At 36.8% G+C, this 18,842-nt stretch overlaps 1 protein-coding gene across 1 annotated transcript in view; it reads right to left on the bottom strand.

Annotated features, from left to right (window-relative positions):
* Positions 1-236: 236 nt before the first annotated feature.
* LOC138715715 (vitellin-degrading protease-like) overlaps positions 237-18,842 on the bottom strand; it is a 61,464-nt gene continuing 42,858 nt past the window's right edge. The window contains exons 7-10 of the mRNA XM_069848770.1: positions 16,084-16,219; positions 10,541-10,648; positions 7,485-7,637; positions 237-3,450 (exon numbers count right to left, since the gene is read on the bottom strand). Coding sequence (XP_069704871.1) covers positions 3,304-3,450; positions 7,485-7,637; positions 10,541-10,648; positions 16,084-16,219 — 544 coding nt within the window. The 3' untranslated portion in view covers positions 237-3,303. The remainder of the gene's footprint in view (positions 3,451-7,484; positions 7,638-10,540; positions 10,649-16,083; positions 16,220-18,842) is intronic.

Genomic DNA, 18,842 nt, shown 5'->3' with positions numbered 1-18,842 from the left:
CACATACACATACTTTTGTATCATAGGCCTCCGGTTGACAGTTCTTTACCAGTGTTGCCGACCCAAAACTCCCATTTTCTATGTAAATGGCTCTGATTCATCTCAATAAGTTGTCTGTTGATATATTATTTGAACTCGTGTTTCATGTAAATAAACAGATGCGAATCATAGCAGTCATAGAGTTGGTAGACAAATTAGCACATTTCCACATTTTGAAATAAATACATATATAATATCATGAGGTAGAATTTCTTTATTTTTACCAGAATGAGTACAATATTATGTTTACTATAATTGAGAACAGGTTTAAACTTACGTTTTATGTAGGAGGGACCCGAAGGCTTATTGTGCTTATCACTGTTCTATGAATGATACTTGTAGCCGAACGGCCGCGCCCTTATACAAGTACAACACGCAGCACCATGAAGTTAATCCTAGCCTTGTATGGATGATGAAGTTAAAGGTGATGATGATGATGATGATGATGATTATCTGTGAATTAATGTTGGCAAAATGAGTCCGAGGTCCAACGCCGAAAGTTACTATGCTTCAATTGGTTGAGGGACTATTCCGGAAAACCACCAATCATGTAATTTGTTCCAACCAGAATTTTAATCCGGACCCGCTCGTTTCACAGTCAGACGTGTTAACCGTTACTCCATAACAGTGGACTCTTACACCTACTTACCACTACTTCGTGATCATACTCATGAAATCATGACTGAAGAGAGTAAAAACTCAAAACTTCATTTATGCTAAGAGTTTAAATATTATGATTTGTTTTTTGTCGGATTATGGATAGTTTTATATGCTGATGACTAGACTTCGTGGAATTGCCACGAGAATCGCAAGGTTTACTGCGCATGCAGTATAGACTGTATGAGGAGCGGGCGTGCAAAAGATGGAGTATGCCTCTGATGTAAACACTGAGCAGTATACTGCGGTTACAATACAACCTGTATCCTGTATTCAAGAAATATAATGAATGATCATTGAAATAGGTAATGTCTAAAAATGTAAATACACAATTATTTTATAGTGAGATATATTAACTCTTAAAATTTAATGTAAGATACTCACATCATCCTTGAATGTGTGCATTGCAGTGAAAAGTTACGTACATTTTGAGCAACTGCAAAGTAACCTCGTCCGATGGTCACTTAAACAGTTTTTAATTTGGGAAAATGTACGTTCAACATCACACGATGTAGTATGTGCATATTTGAAGAACGGCAAGTCACTACTTTTTAGTACACCAACTTCAGACGTCTTGTCGTGACCTGATGGTACATCATTTACAGTACGAAGTTGTGAATAGGCAGAATTTTCACCAATAATGTTTCTCAACTTACATTTCATTTTTTCTGAAATTAGTGAATTGCTATTTTGGATAACGGTTTGTGATACTTTATACACTATATTAAGGGCTTCTGAGAGTTGTAGTTTAGACGATTCTAACAGGATGATGCTTTTCGACACGATTTTAAAATTAGAATCAATGAACAGAATATATTCCAATAGCCGTTCAGAAGGCAATGATTTTACAGCTGCAACAGCGAAACTGTCTGTGCTATCCAATGCATCAATTACTTCCATTATTTTGCTGTAATGTTCTGCATAATAATTAACAGCATCCAACCACGTTCCCCAACGGGTCAAGACTGGCTGCGGGGGTAAGAGTATTCCAGGGGCAATTATTTGGAACAGCAACACTCTCAATGTAGTATGTTTGATTGAATTCTTGTCTGCACTGAACAAATGATAAGCTTTGACAGTAATGCAAAAACAAGTGCTTACTTAGGTATACATTAGCTGTAGGTGCTCTATCTATTTGGACCTGTCACAACTCTTAACATGGACTGCTGCTACTACGAGACCGGGCGGTCGCTCACCTCCTCTATATTACCGTACATCGGCAACCTGATTGCATGCTGCGTGTGGCAATTCAACGAAGTCTAGTGATGACTAGTTGATGACCTAAAAATCACATAAAATTACTATAAAATGACCTTAAATTTCAGAAAATATGACATTAAAATTTAAAAAAAATGAGCATGATTTTAATACCAAATACAAACTAAATAATAGTAGGCCCATACTTCCATCTGTGGAAAATGCACTGTCACCAAACTCAGTCATTAACTGTCGCAAAAAATACTTAGTCTGCTTTGTTTTACTTTCGGGAATTTTAGATCTTCACTTGTAAGATACAATATGCTGACTGCAGACACAGTGGCTGCAGTATTTGTTCTGTTGCATTGAATGGGGGGAAGCACGTAACACACGTGATCAAGAGTCAGGCTGATGCAACCATAAGGAAAATTCTGTAAAGCGCAATCGAAATCCGTAAGGAATCTGCAGTAGGTTCTCAAATATACACCGTAAAAATGTCCGTTCATAAGCAGAAAAAGGAAAATGCAAAATAAAAGTAGGCTATATTGGTTCGTGTTGAAGTGAAACGAGTCCTGCATTGTCTGTGATGTCTGAGAAAAAAAGATGATATTTCATCAACTTCTGAGCCCTAGTGATGACGTTCAAGGACTCCTTGGTAAGATAGAAAGGCTTGCGATTGGAATGTTATTGTTAGCAAAATACAATAACTAGTTTTCTAGTTTGACCTATAATCTTTTCGCTGTAAGAAAAATCCTAATGTAAACAATAGCACGTAACTGAAGTGAGGCTTCATTGGCCGCTGTTTGGCGCCATAGATTCTCAGTATGTGTTGTCGCCTACTGTTGTACATTCTGTTTCATGTCAAACATTTCCCGTTACTCGTCAAGTAGGCCTAACCTCACTACTATGCATTCGTTTGCTTAGAAAACATTTACTTTATAATTACTGCAATTAAATTATTTTTAAGTCTTATGTCTTCACAATGGACAGTTGAGGATACAGAACCCATACTTCAATACCACGTGTTTACGTGAACTACTACGAGATCAAGTGACGCCAGCTTGTTACAAGAACAGACTACCTTGGTATTACTGTTGGTATTCACCCGCGTTCATAGTACATAACAAAATATAAAAGTAGCTTTTCTTTTACACAGCGTTTTACATATGAGTGAAGTTATATGTTTCATCGTATTAAACAAATAGAATTCATTTTTTTTTTATTTTCAAATAATACAAGATTGTGGTTTCCAAATACGAACTATATTTTCCTGCGTCATGTGAGTGTTTCGACTGGGAGCCAATCACGGGTATGACAGCAACGTGCTTATGTTTACATTAGGATTTTTCTTACAGCGAAAACAGTATATACTGTAGGTAATCTAAAGGATAATATACATCTCTTAGGATATCAAACATTCGTTTGTAACTTAATCCAGTCGTACAGAGCGGATACCTTGGTGTACACGCCGGGATGGTCGGGACGCGCGCAGCCTTCGCCCCACGACACGATGCCCACAAGAGTGCCGCCAGTAACCAGAGGGCCGCCGGAGTCCCCCTGCGAGTACATGAATCTTATTCAAATCGATTCGGTATTGTAATCTGAAAAGCACGAGTTGTGTGTGTGGGGGAGGGGAACTTTGAAACACTTATCTGAAACAATTTAAACTGTTTCGAAATATAACATTTCCAAAAGGGGTTTCTATTATACTCCAGTGGTCGAAGCCATAGTTCCACATCGTTCAGAATAGCAACCAGTCCATTATACTCTGCGGCTATGGACACACTCCTAGCTATAACCACTACCTCAAGCCGAAAATAAACAAATACAGAGTGGAAAGTTCCCTAATGCATTAATTCACATAGTCAATGCGAACAAGTTTTGTCAAGTAAGTTTTTTGATACGTCCAATAGTTTTGAGAATACGAAATGTGGGGATGAGTGTAACTGCAATCATCCACTCCGTATGACTTGCAAGAGAAGAATGTAAACAAAAACGTCTCATCAGAAACGTTTCGATCAAATTACTATAGATGGAAACATAAAGTAGGGGAGACTCGGCTGATTCCGCAATATTAAGAAGTAAATCTGTCATGTTTATAGAAAAATATTATCAAGGTATGCAGACACGGACGGAACCTTTCATTACCAAATGAGATAAAGAGACCTATTAAAATGCAAATATATTTAGTTGTACATACATTACAGTTGAAAAAGAACAACTCGGGTAATTCCGCAACAGTGCGGATAAATCCGCAATAGGACTTGGTTAATTCCGCAGTCGTAAATAATTATTATGAAAGTAACATAAAGGTAACAATTTATATGTAACAATGCTCATTGTCTTCACAGCTGTGTAGCAAAACACGAAAAACAGCAAACTTTCGATGTTTCACTGTATGGCTGACAGAGGTGTCGACCAATATCCTTGATTTTTTTCTATAGCACTGCAGAGGACATGCCTCCTGTTGACAGCCTCTCAAAACTTACGTTCACGCTATTGTAAAGCCGCAGTAAAATCATACATGCACTACTGTGGAATTACCCGTACTGCGGAATTAGCCGAGTTTCCCCTACTTTTATTCAATTGATTACGCAAATTGTTTAGTTTTAACATTCTTTATTACCACTTTAAATCTGAATTTAATACCATGAAACTTATTTAACATTTACAGTGTCTGTTGATGTTTTTGCTTTTTACGTAATTACAAACTAGTAAAGTATGTACATTCTTATAAAACAAAACTATTTCAATTGAATATTCTTTTACATTTGATGTAAACTGAAAATAACATTATTACGAATACACGTTCTGTAACTCATTCTCCATTTAAGTTATTACCTTTGAAGAAATTAAAAATAAATTTATTTAGAAATGAAATTAAGTTTACAGTAATGTTAAGTAAATGTTACGAATGTAGCCTATCTGATGAGACGTTTTTGTTTACATTCTCCTCTCGCAAGTCTTGCGGAGTGGAGAATTGCAATTACACTCACTCCCACTGCGGAGCAATGACCTGTTGCAGCGTTGCAACACGTTATATTTCGTATTCTCAAAATTATTGGACGTATCAAAAAACTTATTTGACGAAACTTGTTCGCATTGTCTTGATCTATTACCCCTGTGAATTATGCAATAGGCCGGAAATGACCGAGTCGAAAGTTACAAGTAAAAATTGTGAGGAAATGAAATAATTTTATTCCTCTGTACACCTTATTTATGTGTATTTATCTGTACATTTTACACATACTGTATTCATCTGACGTTGTTTACGTTGTCTACTTACAGTATTCCATTCAGTGCGCTGTCTGAGGGATGGGGACAGGAAACTACACTAAAGCAATGCAGATAGCGTAATGTGTAACGGACATTGTCGGTCCTGATATGCACGTCTGTAGACAGCAGTGTATGTGTACAAGTTGCAGTGTCCAGTCGATCAGTCCTAGTGAAACGGAGGAGTACATGAGAGCGGAATAAGCAGACCTGATTTTCGAATACGGATGAGCCAATGGGAACAGTAGACAAGCTCACAGATTGTATCGGTCCTAGTACCCACGTAGGAGACATCCGGCCCATACCATCTTTCCACGACTGTTTCAAGGGTTAAGGGAAGGAGGGCACGTGGTGCCAAATTACAATTCCATTTTCACACAACTATTTTTGCTTGTAACTTTCGACTCAAAAGACGCTCGCAACTGCAGAGGTTATATCAGAGTGGCCGGATGTGCCGGAATTTTGTCCCGCAGGAGTTCTTTTACATGCCAGTAAATCTACTGACATGAGCCTGTCGCATTTAAGCACACTTAAATGCCATCGACCTGGCCCGGGATCGAACCCGCAACCTTGGTATATATATATATATATATATATATATATATATATATATATATATATATATATACATGTTACTCGCAAAATGAGAAATGTATTTTAAAAAATTAAATAAATCACAGTAACTAACATGCTAAATAACAACGGAAAGTGAACTAATTGGCTTTACATAGCGTATGTGATATGAAAAGTCCGTACGAATTGCGTAGTGGTTCCTGTTTGACTGCTTAATCTTTCTTTGATTAGCTCATTATAAAGTCATTACGTTCATATAGTGCAATTAATATACAATTATATTATACATTTTGTTAAAATTAGACGAATGGCATCATAGCCAAGTGCCAGAGCACTAGAAACCAACCAACCTTTTGTTAAAATAGGTCAAGTATAATCAAAGTAAGTGCAAAAACATATTATATTAATGAAAGGGACATAATTCAGTTCAAATAATGTAATTATACTGTATATTTCAAATTGTTGTTTCGGTACAGTTATTTTCAAACGGTTCTACCAGTGTTGAAGTTGTAGTGTTTGAAAATTGTACAAAAAAAATCAACCAACCACTAGACAGCTGTTGATTTAGCAATGTAAAACTAACGTTTATTTGAGAAAGCGTTCTTCTAATTATGATGTTCAAGCATTCTGACGTAATTAATGAGATACTGACATAAATTAATTTTAATGCATCTACAAGGTGTTCCAGTAGAATGTGCCAGTTTTCAGAACACTGTCGTTTCTAGTATTTTTTGCTTTGGAGGAAATATTGGGTGCTATGCGACATTCAAAACATGCTCTTGATTGTAGGAAATGACATTAAATTTAAAAGCAAACTTACTAGGCATTGGTCAGTAATTGATTTCTTGTAAATAGTTTCCTTAATCTATCACAAAATTTTTCAATATCCGGTAATTTCATCACTAAACAATTTTGTTATTCTATGTTTAAATTTGTAATTCAGTAAATATAAAATATTCTTTGTTTTTCTATGATAAATTATCTAGCTTTCATTAGTCAGGTAATATTTTCATACTTTGACTTTTATTATAATTGTAAATTTAATACTAATTGTAATTTTATTTGTAATTGTAATTGTAAATTTGATACTAATTGTATGTAATTTTATTTTTCATATTATAGTTGGAATCTTCTGGTAGAGGGACAGAGAAGGCCTGACGGCCTTATCTCTACCAGGTTAAATAAATAAATACTAAATACATTATGGCTAACTAGATGGTGGCAGTATGTGTATTTGCAATAACAGCATATATTGAGTCTAAATCCATCACACATCGCAGAAGATTTAGAAATGAATTTAATGTTTTACTTGGTTATTTAACGACGCTGTATCAACTACAAGGTTATTTAGCGTCGATGAGATTGGTGATAGTGAGATGATATTTGGCGAGATGAGACCGAGGACTTGCCATAAATTACCTGACATTTGCTTTACGGTTGGGGAAAACCTCGGAAAAAATCCAACCAGATAATCGGCCCAAGCGGGAATCGAACCAGCGTCCGAGCGCAACTCCAGATCGGTAGGCAAGCGCCTTAGCCGACAGAGCTACGCCGGTGGCTAATTTAATGTTCCACGACAAGTCAGAAGTAAATTCAATAACACTGGGAATGTAAAACTCACCAAATTGGAAAACACTGTACAATTTACTATAACTACTTGCTGATTCAAATTAATTAAACCGAGAATGAAGAAACATTACTAGCAATCACGAAAACAGAACTCCCTCTGATGACAAGATACTTACGTGGCAGACGTCCTTGCCGCCCTCCGGATAGCCAGCGCACATCATGCGGGGGGAGATGCCGCCCACATCTTGGTACACACGGGCACAGTAGGCATCGTCCAACACTGGGACCTTCACGTGGCGCAGCACATTGCACGAGATGCCGCTGTGCTCCTATAAGAAGGGCACCATCTATAGCTGTTGCTTAGTCAATTGTCGGAAAACAGGTTTGAACCTCTGAAGTGACATCAAAAAGGCACCATTTATGAGGCAACTAAGTCAGAAGATATGGGGTATGGTGTCCATTTCCTTTCCCCCCTAATCAGTAAGGTTCAGATAAAGTAGCTGTATCAGGATAGGCTGTATAGCTGTATAGGATAGGGCCTTGACTTGCTTCAGTCTAAGTAAACACTACCCCCTTCCACTAGCTAAAACTCTACCTGCTGGGAAGAACGCTCCCCACCCCCTAGCTGAAACATCAGTGAATGGACAGTACAGCCGATAGGAGCTGAATATACGTCGTCACTACTGTCGGCTGGGGGACACGCGACAATTCATCTACTTATCCTAACGGGGAATTCCCAGATCTTATTTCAATTCTCCCACCATCACACGCTGATTTTAGTTGATTGCAACATTCGCCGTTTTTTGTGAAGGTTTTGTATCACTTTAATGGATTTTTGAATGAAGAGTATCACAATTTTGTCTCGGCCCCACTCACTGAATATCCCCAAAATCCTTATTAATCACTTAACTGTAATTTCCGCGGATGCATGAGCAACTATGATTGTGATTGTGGAGAAAATTGAAAAATTACAAGTAACTTTTTTTTTACTTTAGTACAATCTTAACTATTTCATTTTGGGAATACTTAATTACTGGCTTGACTGGTGTGATATAACTTTATCAACAACTGTACAGAGAATTACAGTATAAGTTTCAGGTTATAGGTTCGGACTGCTTTGAAACGTAAAACAGTGAACACCTGACTTGTCGTCCAAATAAAATAATGCTACGGACTATGGCGGAGTATGATTTTGTGACACTCCAGGATGTAGGCCTAATAAACTTAAAAAAAAATAATAATTTGTAGGAAACGTCGGTCTATCCTGCTGGTTAAGCCAAAGTCATGGAAGGAGGCTATTCGAATGCCTGTGAGATACGAATTTAACATACTTACGCGGCACTGAATTTAGGAAGGAGAATTCAAATAAAGACTACTTTGTGGGGAGGAAAATGGACAGAATGCGAAATAGGACTAATAACATTACTAGATTTTCTTAACGCAGTTAAACGGAAAGATGTGCCCAAACTATAAAAGTAATATACTATGTGTGGCTAGAGATATGTACTTGAAGTGTAAATAGTGTATGATTCTTGTTTGTATTTTGCTGATTTAGAGCTGTTTCACCGGTTTGTGGCATATCGATGTTGTTGAGTTTGGCTGCGTGATAAGTCGATCTATGTGATGAGTCGGGTAACACCCAAAAAATGAATGGATGTGACGCTAAGTGTAAGAAGTGAAATAGTTTGGACTCATATACACATGTTTTAGGGATGAAAGCAAATGCTTATTTGTCCGTGTCTGGAATCTGTAGATCTAAAAGACGAAACAAGTCCTCTGCGCAAGTGGTGAGTGGAGGTGGCAGGGCCAATGACCACTCTGGAAGGAAAATCATGGCGTGGAGGAAGCGAACGATATCACCTTCTATAGGGGAACAACTTACAAAACTCCGTTGGTCTGCGCATGAGTCAATCTTAAAGAGTGACACAATATATACTATTCACCTCCTCCTTCCTAATTGTCAGCCAATAGTAGCGCGTACTGATAGCAGTGATGCGTCACATGACTTGTCAATCTATAGCGACAATGGTTCAGATTAATGGAGGGAAACTCCAGACTCCGCCTCCAGCACAGCGGTAAGGCATGGATAAATATATAACAGGATGCGAAACTGCGGTCAGCATCATCTGGCGGCAGGGGGCTCAAATAAGATGATCAGCGCTCGACGTCGTAGGTGGTGAACATTAGAACTACGTGTTGGGTACATTACCCAGAGTTCTCTATTTATCCGTTCGAGACGTTACTCGAGAAGGCAAGATGGCATCCAGAAACTTGCTAATTAGTGAACATAAAGTGATACTACGTCTGTGTATAAGCAGTGTATGTTAAACAGTGATGTTTATGGACATTGTAAAAATAGTGTTGTTGAATGTATTGTAAAGTAATAGTAATATAATAAATTGAACTATCTAAGTAGTTTTTGCAGACTTTCCATTGCGCTGTACAATAAATACCCAAAGAATACAATCTCAATTATCTAATCTTTTGCTTTATTTTTTGTCTCTGTCTAGTTATATTTTAATTGGGTAGTGTAAAATAGATCGTCTCTTTTATCTTCCTGTTGTCTCCGGTAAGAATTTTCAGTAGAAGATGCTGTGAGGAATAAAAATGTAAATGTTTTATTTTAAATTGGGTTAGTTTTGAATATCGATGAGAGTGGGAGGGAATACTTTCTGCACAGTTTAACATTTTCGTCACCAGGTGCGCTGCTAAATGCATGGAGTAATTAGTTCCTATTTTCGGTACTTGGTGCGCTGCTAGATGTAATAAGTTCGCCTACTCCCAACAGGTGGCAGAAAGATCAATTTCTACATTAGCGCCTCTAGCATATGTTACGGGAAACTCAGTAAGTTTCGCATCCTATTATATATTTATCCATGGGTAAGGTTTAGTAACCTACAACGGGGTTTTGCCAGTTGCAGACCTACAGGCCTACACTACTCGCATCTTACTCCTTAGTGGTCGAGCGCCGATAATGCCCGCAACACGACTCCTGCATTGCTAGGCTCCGCCCATTCGTTTCCTATCCACCTCAACCCAAATGCGCCAGCGAAGTCTACAGATTCCAGGATACGGACTTTAATACTATTATTTTGGAATAAAAGAAGGATTTTGAAAGTCTCTATTATCCAAGGTGAGAAGTACATTTGGCCCAATATAGGAGGTGTTACTCTAATTGTCGACTTTTATCGCAATAAAGCAAAAACTTTACAGACAAATTCATCTTACTAACCGTGGTGAAACCCCAGCCGCTGACTTCGCAGACGGTTCCCACAGGCACCGACGAGTTTCCAAGAGGCACGATTTGCACAGAGTCAGACAATTCGAAGACCGGAGTAACCTGAAAGTGACAGATTTTTCAATTTTCATTGGTATTCGAACACATATTTCATTTAATTTCTTTTTACACAAGATAATGGCGGCCTTAAAACATCTTAATTCATTTTAATTACATTTAACGCAGTGGTTCCCAACCTTTTTTGACTGACGACACATTTTACTGAACACCCACGATATCGCGACACACTTATTTGATTTTAATAATAATAATAATAATAATAATAATAATAATAATAATAATAATAATAATATAATAAAAAACTACTACTTTTCTTCTGGAGAAAAAGGTGGTCGAACTCTGTGTAGAATATTTTATAGCGGACGGGGAGATGGGATTCAAATTTTTCAAAATTAGTCCGGAACTATGTGAAAATATTAAAACTTATGCTCTAATTTTAGGATCAAAGGGGATTACTGTTCACTGCACGGGAATTTTGTCGTTTTTAACCTCCTTTTCGTCCAACTAAGATTTCCAAGATCTAAGCGGAATTCAAAGAAGAAAATTATATTAAAAACATAGTTATTCACACATATATCGGTTCCATGATGAAAAATGCAACAAAAAGGTGCCGTTCCAGCGCGTTCTGCCAGAAAAAGGGCATTGATAACAACTTCTATGTAGTGTTGGACATCCAGTGTTGTAGTAGGTTGATGTTAACACGCAATCGAAAATTCTAAATTCTAAATAATTTTTTCTAATGCCACTCAAGTTGCTACTTGTTATTTTCTATCTATGCTGGATGTTCGATAAAAGATTTTTATTGTCGTTTTTGAAAACTCGCCTATTTAAATTATTGTGAACTCTGTGCTTGGTGGGTTGCACAGAGTTTCTCCATACTTGGCCTTATGGTTGAGAAACTGAACTGAGCATTGTTGCAGGTGTTCAAGTTTCATTGGTAAAGTCTGTCTCAAAATAAAATGTACCATATCAAGGACTTCGTTGCAAATAAAAAATGCGTTGTAAAGAGGCTTTCTGGATGCAATAAAACTTATTTTTGAATTCCAAAATTTCGCGACACACTCCATGGAGCTGCGTGACACCGGTTGGGAACCCCAGATTTAACGTATGGTAATCATAAAATTATTTGCATGCACCTTCCCTTTCCGTTGCCACGTCTGGAGTTTTTGCGTGTACGAAAATAATCATTTAAGTACCATTTGCAAAATGAATGACATCGATCACCGGAATGCAAGTAAGAGAATATTCATATTCCTCAACAATATGTAAAGATTTAATGACTATTTATCATTTACTTCAGTTGGAAGAACACCAACTACTCACATAAGTGCTAGGCTAACTTAAACTACGAAAAATTAAATATTTACGGCAAAACCCATGTTTTAATATTCATATATCACGCAATGCATGTGACCATGAAATTTCTTATACGGTTCGATTTTCGACACGATATGTAGCGTGTTGTCATTTCGTAAGAGTGGAAGAAGCAGAATAAGGGACAGGCATGAGGAAGGAAATGTAAGTCTTTTGTTTTACTGCTAATTTGAGGGTACCCACCTTGGAAAGCCCAACTGATTTGAATAAGGTATCTCTTATTAGGGCCCTGTCTCTTATTTGGGTACTTACATCACTATTGCAGCTTTGAAATGTGGAACATTCATACACAATATATGCATTAATTTAATTCACAAATGAATCAGGGATTGCAGAAACAGCACATGTCACTATTTGTGGCGAAATGAGTTTATTCGAGTTTCATGGACTGTTGATATAGGGCTATCATTCCATACAGAAAACACATATGTCAGTATAGCCGTCTCACATTTGGAGACCTGTGAAATCCTGGAAGCGCGCAGAAACAGCTCATGTCAAAGACATGTGCCGATACATTGGTTCCGATTCCAGACGGCAGACATCTACGACACAAGGATACAAAAATTGATCCCACTGAATGACAAATGTCTCAGTTCTGGTGGTGAATACGTTGAAAAATATCTCAACAATTGCTATATCTGTTCCAATAAAACTTTCAATGAAATTTTGTTCCCTTTCTGTAAACGGCCCCAGAGGAAACTTATTTTTTTACGGCCTGCGTAATTGCGCTCGAGTGGCCAAAATTTGTGTAATCACTTCTTTTGACATTATTAAAATGATGGAAGAAAAAAGATTAATTTTTTATCTACCCCCATGAGAATATTTGCTTGTAAGTACAAAGGAGAATACCATATTTACCTTCATTGGCATATCCAAACAAAATTGTGCCAATTCAAAGAGAGAAGCTTGACGATAAACACAAACTTATGCGTTACATATCACACGAATATCAAGAATTTTACAACAATATTCTTCAGTGGCCTATTATGGAAAAATAAGTTCATTTACATGCTGAACTTAAGTATTAAGTACACAGTTGGCCTATGCATATATCATATCCCTAATTTGACAAACTTTAGTTGAACTGAAATTATTATACTAAAATTTTGATTCCTTGCAGAAATAGCACATGTATGTGTATATATGTATATATATATATATATATATATATATATATATATATATATATATATATTGATTTATTTCATTAACAATTCATTACATTCCAATAAATCTGGTATAAAACGACACATCTATTAGGCTTCTGTCTGAAGAAGCCAGTACTATAACCAATGATGTGGTCTACCACCAGTAATACCGTTTTTCGTGTCTACTGAAAAATTTAGTTTTCATGACATATGCTGTTTCTGCAATCCCCGATTCAAATATAGACAGTTCATGAGTTGAGTATAATATACTCGTATGAATATCGAAAAATTGTCATAAATCACTTATAAACTTATTTTCTTGCTGTCTTGAAAACATTAAGATTAAAATTACGTATGTTGTAATTACTACTAAAACAATTATCCTGGTTTTTAACAAAAAGAACATAATCATGAAGACATGTACTCATAAAATAAGGCTATGATTTTTAAATTTTGACAAATCTGTTTACAGGATGTCCCTTTACGCACACTTGGAAGATTTTCTTAAGGTTTTTTTATAACTCGAAGATATATTTAGCTTCAGATTAGTTAGAAAAAAAATCACATTTCATCATAGAATGAAAATATACAATATTTAATATTCCCCCTGCATCATCCATATCACCGTCAGGCTACATAGGGGACTTTGGCCTCATATAGGTACAGAAATATGAATCGTCTAGAACCTTCCACCACTACCATCTCCCAATGTTCTGACAAACCGCGAGGAACATCTATTGTGGAGGACTGCGACTTTGACACCACACAAACGCATGAGATGCCCTATTTTTCGAGACAGAGATGATAATGTGAGGGTAATTGTGGAGAGTTGATGAAATGACGAGGGAAAACGGGAGAACCAGACAAAACTCCTCACAACCAATGGCTTTGTCCACCACAAAATATAGCTCCGTCATCGCCGAGATTTGAACTCGGGTCTGTGGTCGTTATAAGCCAGCGTTCTGCCAATCCAGCTACCAAGGCGGCTCTTAATGAATGATGTTTTGACTCTAGATAATGATTCTGCCAAGTTTTCATGAAAATCTCAAAATGAATTTTTGCAGTATCACAATTCTGGTGGCGTGAAAGAGAAGGCCTGATGGCTTTAATACCACTAGAATAAATGCATTATTATTATTATTATTATTATTATTATTATTATTATTATTATTATTATTATTATTATTATTATTAATTCTTTCCCTTCATAAATCTTAAGCGGTAATAAAAAAGTGGGCATAGGTAAACTTCGGAAAGATGAATATAAATACCGCCTTACTTATTTACAAATATGGCTTTTAAGGAACCTGAAGGTTCATTGCCGCCCTCATATAAGCCCGTCATCGGTCCCTATCCTGTGCAAGATTAATCCACTCTCTATCATCATATCCCATCTCCCTCAAATCCATTTTAATATTACCGCCAAACATTTTTTTGTATTAAGGCCATACGTAAATTCCGCTGAAACCAACCAAACATTATGTTATTCCTTCCCACTTTCTCCAGACTTAGAACTGGCAGGCTTTCAATAAACCTGTTGTAATTAAAAATTATTTCGTTTCACACAAATCATAATAATTCTTCACAGTTGTTGCGTCAGAATGGAAGTTACTAAAATCATGCCCTTTTGTTTGTTTGTCTTTTAATTTAATTATCTATGTTTACATATGTATATTTATTTTTTGAGGATATACTGAGTCCGTAGGAGCTACCCTCAATGGGGGCAGTTTGTAATTAATTGTATAAAATTATAAAATCTGTGGAAAGCAGTTTTAACACATTTTCTGTGAGCAGCGCCATTTTTGTATTGCTCGAAAATGTTGTGAAATAGATTTAGGCGCTTCAAGAAACGGTTTGCATACTTTCTGTTTCTTATATTACTTTTGATATTCTTATGTAGTTTTCTGTTGTAAATTGCCGGAATATGTCCAAGAAACGAATAAAGATGGATAAGGAGAATGAAATATTTCATCAAAATGGGCGTGAAGGGATTCGCAAGCATTTGTGGCCACTCAGTGGTTGCATCCGCCATAGTCCATATTGTTGGTGGAAATTAACAAAGAAATTTTCTACGAGAGTCCGCAAAGTCTACCACTTTAGGATAGGATCTGCAACAGAGCTAACATAACATGGATACGAACCATAACATTGTGGCGCAATTTACACATAGACATCTTTCAGAACCTAGAGTTAGTAAGTTAGTTAGAGTTAGTAAGTCCAAAAATGGCTCAATTCTATTGCTATAACAATGTTTAATAAGTTACCACAAAAGGCGCATGATGCAAGTTATATACAATTTAAATCTGTTTCGTATAACTGGTTAATCAACCATTATTCTACAGTAATAGCGAATTTCTTGACTGCACTGTAAATTTTTTCTAAATTTATAAGCTGCATTGCTCTTTATTATTACGATTATTATTAGTATTGGTTATTGTTATTATTATTAACAGTATTGTATTTCATTTGCATTGTTGTATTCATCTGTTTTTATATTTCATGTCAAATATTATCTCTTGTAATTTAGTGTATTTTATGTCCATTGCAACACACTATGGTTGGTGGGTTGGGTTGGGTTGGGTTGGGTTGGGTTGGGTTGGGTTGGGTTGGGTTGGGTTGGGTTGGGTTGGGTTGGGTTGGGTTGGGTTGGGTTGGTTGGTTGGTGGGTTGGTTGGTTGGTTGGTTGGTTGGTTTTGGTTGGTTGGTTTTGGTTGGTTGGTTGGTTGGTTGGTTGGTTGGTTGGTTTTGGTTGGTTGGTTGGTTGGTTGGTTGGTTGGTTGGTTGGTTGGTTGGTTGGTTGGTTGGTTGGTTGGTTGGTTGGTTGGTTGGTTGGTTGGTTTACAAATTCCGAAAAAAAAAATATACAATAAACAGAAAGCGTACGAAATCCAGGCAGTTTGCAAGGAGTAATACACCGGTAATCAACGGCGGACTTGAAGCATACTGTTACCGTACCTTAATTACGGCGATATCGTAGTCGTAGTTGCTTTTGTTGTAGTTTTCGTGAATATGGAGTTCCGCCACGCTATGTATTGTGCCTCCGGTGTTGAATTGCGTGGATCCTGCATGCACAGACATGTTCTCGGCAGACCTTCACAAATGAGACAAATAGCGGCATGTGGTCAGTTACATATTATTTAAAGATGAGAAGAAAAATACATATCAGACTTCGAAATGGAGCATTGAAAAATGTATAGAAGAAGAATAACAACGGGCTACCGAGAGCTTCCCAGCTGGATGGAGCCACCTCCACAACCACCACCATCTTCTACCACAATTTTATAAATTTAATAAAGGAGAAGGTGGTAATATTGGACGGGGTTATAAAATGGGACATGGCTATTTTTATGAAATTAATGTGATAATGTGAAATATGATACGTATAGTGGCATATTTTACTCCTGGGTTAGTCTTTGTCTGCAATGGAATACAGTAAGTACATCGAGTGAGAGTTGTGCATGAGAGGGGGTCATGTTCATTACGCCAGTGTTAAAAGTTTTTGCAGAAGGTGCGTTTCTCGGCTCTTACGCAGTAACAAATTAAGGTAGAGGAATTCTCTTTATATGTAAAAAAATTAGAAGGTATAGATTTGTAATTCTCTGCAACATGGAAATCAAATATCATTATAAATTAAATTTATGCTACGGTATGAGTGGTGGTATTATGGGACACGTTTGTTCCATATTACAACATTACTATTCGTGTGAGGAAAATAGATGTTCAGGACAAAACTAGAGTATTAGAACCTTTTAATTTGTCTGCAAGATACTGATGAACGTGCATTAAAGGTGCCGAGGACAAAACTAGGGCCTTCACTTATGGAAAACGGAGAACTTTATATTTTTGACACAACTATCAAGACACTGACTTTCATATGAATTGTGTCTAATATATTACCAGTGTTCATGTCTGAAGCATTCTATGTTATTCCAGGCTTAATTTTTAGAATTTACGCAGGAAGTTTGTCTGTCTCGTATTGCAATCTCATTTTCTGGTAGTCCAATTATGTGGCATTAGAACTTTCTAAAACATAACTCCTGATTCCTTGACATAATCATGTTATGACTTTGCATAGGCCTACATAAGAAGAAATTATATCCCTATAAGGGATCATCTCAAATCCCATTTTTAACTTCATTGTTTTCAAATTAGAGACTGTGAAAAAGACTGTCCCATATTACCACCTTCTCTAATACTGTAACGTAACAGATGCGAGGTTATATAGTGTCAGTGGAATTGGTGATTGCGATATTAGGCTATATTTGTCGACATATCCGATGATCCGCTATACGATTGTCTCATATTCGCCATACAGTTCGGGAATACCTCGAATAAACCCGAGATGATCAGCTTATGATGGTGAAATTGAAGCTATCAGGGTAGCCTTAACTCAACTGATATGTCACCAAACTAAATTCAAGAATGTCGCCATCCTGTGCGACTCCAAAGCAGCCATAGAATCTGTAGGTTCCTCAGACCCCGAGTCTTCATCAATCTAAGACTGTCAAAATGCCATACAACTATTGCAAGCAAAACACAAAATCGTGGTACTACAGTGGGTCCCCGGACACTGCAATGTATTTGGCAATGAGCAGGCAAAAAAAAAGAAGGGTACTAAAATTTTACAAACATCTCCTAAACCAACACCCTTCCAGACAATTAAACTGTGCATCAAAGAAGTTGCCCACAACATCCACTCCCATGACATTGCACAAAAAACATATGACAAACACTGGAGAAGAGACCTTCTATCAATACCTAACAGATCAAGAAGTTTGACAGTCGCGCATTTCCACCTTGCAACTGGACATTACTGCTTGAAGCAGCATCTTCACCTCCTCGGTATTTATCAAAATCCAACGTGTAATCTTTGTGACCTTCAAGAAGCGATGAATAAGGATCATCTCCAACGCTGTCCAGCTCTAAAATCTCTGACAGAATGTCCCAGATACTGGGTAGCAAGCACCCTCATGCTTCTGCTTAATTTTTAGTTCTTTAAGGATTTTGTTTAGTTACCTTTTCAGATTTAATTTTAAGTTGTATCCAGTTTTATTGTTTTAATCTTGAGGTTGTGATTAGGTCAAAGATAAGTTATATATGTACCTGTCATTAGAATAAGTAAATAAATAAATAACTAGAAACAAGTAGGTAAGCATTATTTAACACTTTCACAATTTCAAATTATAAAAAACTGTCCTTTTTACGGTTTAACTTGCGTGTTCTATACTCATAACCAGGCTTCGAGACTTGGGACCGGATACGATAAGTTTACTGTGCTTGTACTATAGGTTGTTGACTCGCTGTAGGTAGTGAAAGGTAGAGATGTGTTGAGGTAACAACGTTCCTATTTAGAGTAGAGTACGGTAGTATGGGGAAACACACACATGTACATTCTGAAAGTAAATATACATTACACAATGATAATGTCAAAAGAATGTGAAAAGCATTTGTTCTCCTGTCTTTTATAAGCATTTTTGTTTAATTATACACAGTGTTAATGGTGGAAATAAGCATGAAGCAATTTTAATTTCTTCATTTATCCTATTGGTCGTCTTTAGGAAGTGCAGTTACAGTACCGAATTGCAATGTACTACAAGATACATTCTCAGTGTCTCAAACGTAAATCTTTTTCGGTTATCTGTCAAACACAGTTTGTACTGTGAAAAGCTGCGCTCTACGTCGCATTACGTGACAGGAGCAAAACGAAAAAAACC

Source organism: Periplaneta americana, chromosome 15 (genome assembly GCF_040183065.1).
Source record: "Periplaneta americana isolate PAMFEO1 chromosome 15, P.americana_PAMFEO1_priV1, whole genome shotgun sequence".
Lineage (NCBI taxonomy): Eukaryota > Metazoa > Arthropoda > Insecta > Blattodea > Blattidae > Periplaneta > Periplaneta americana.
The sequence above is the reverse complement of the archived record's forward strand: the minus strand, read 5'-3'. Positions and strand labels throughout refer to the sequence as shown.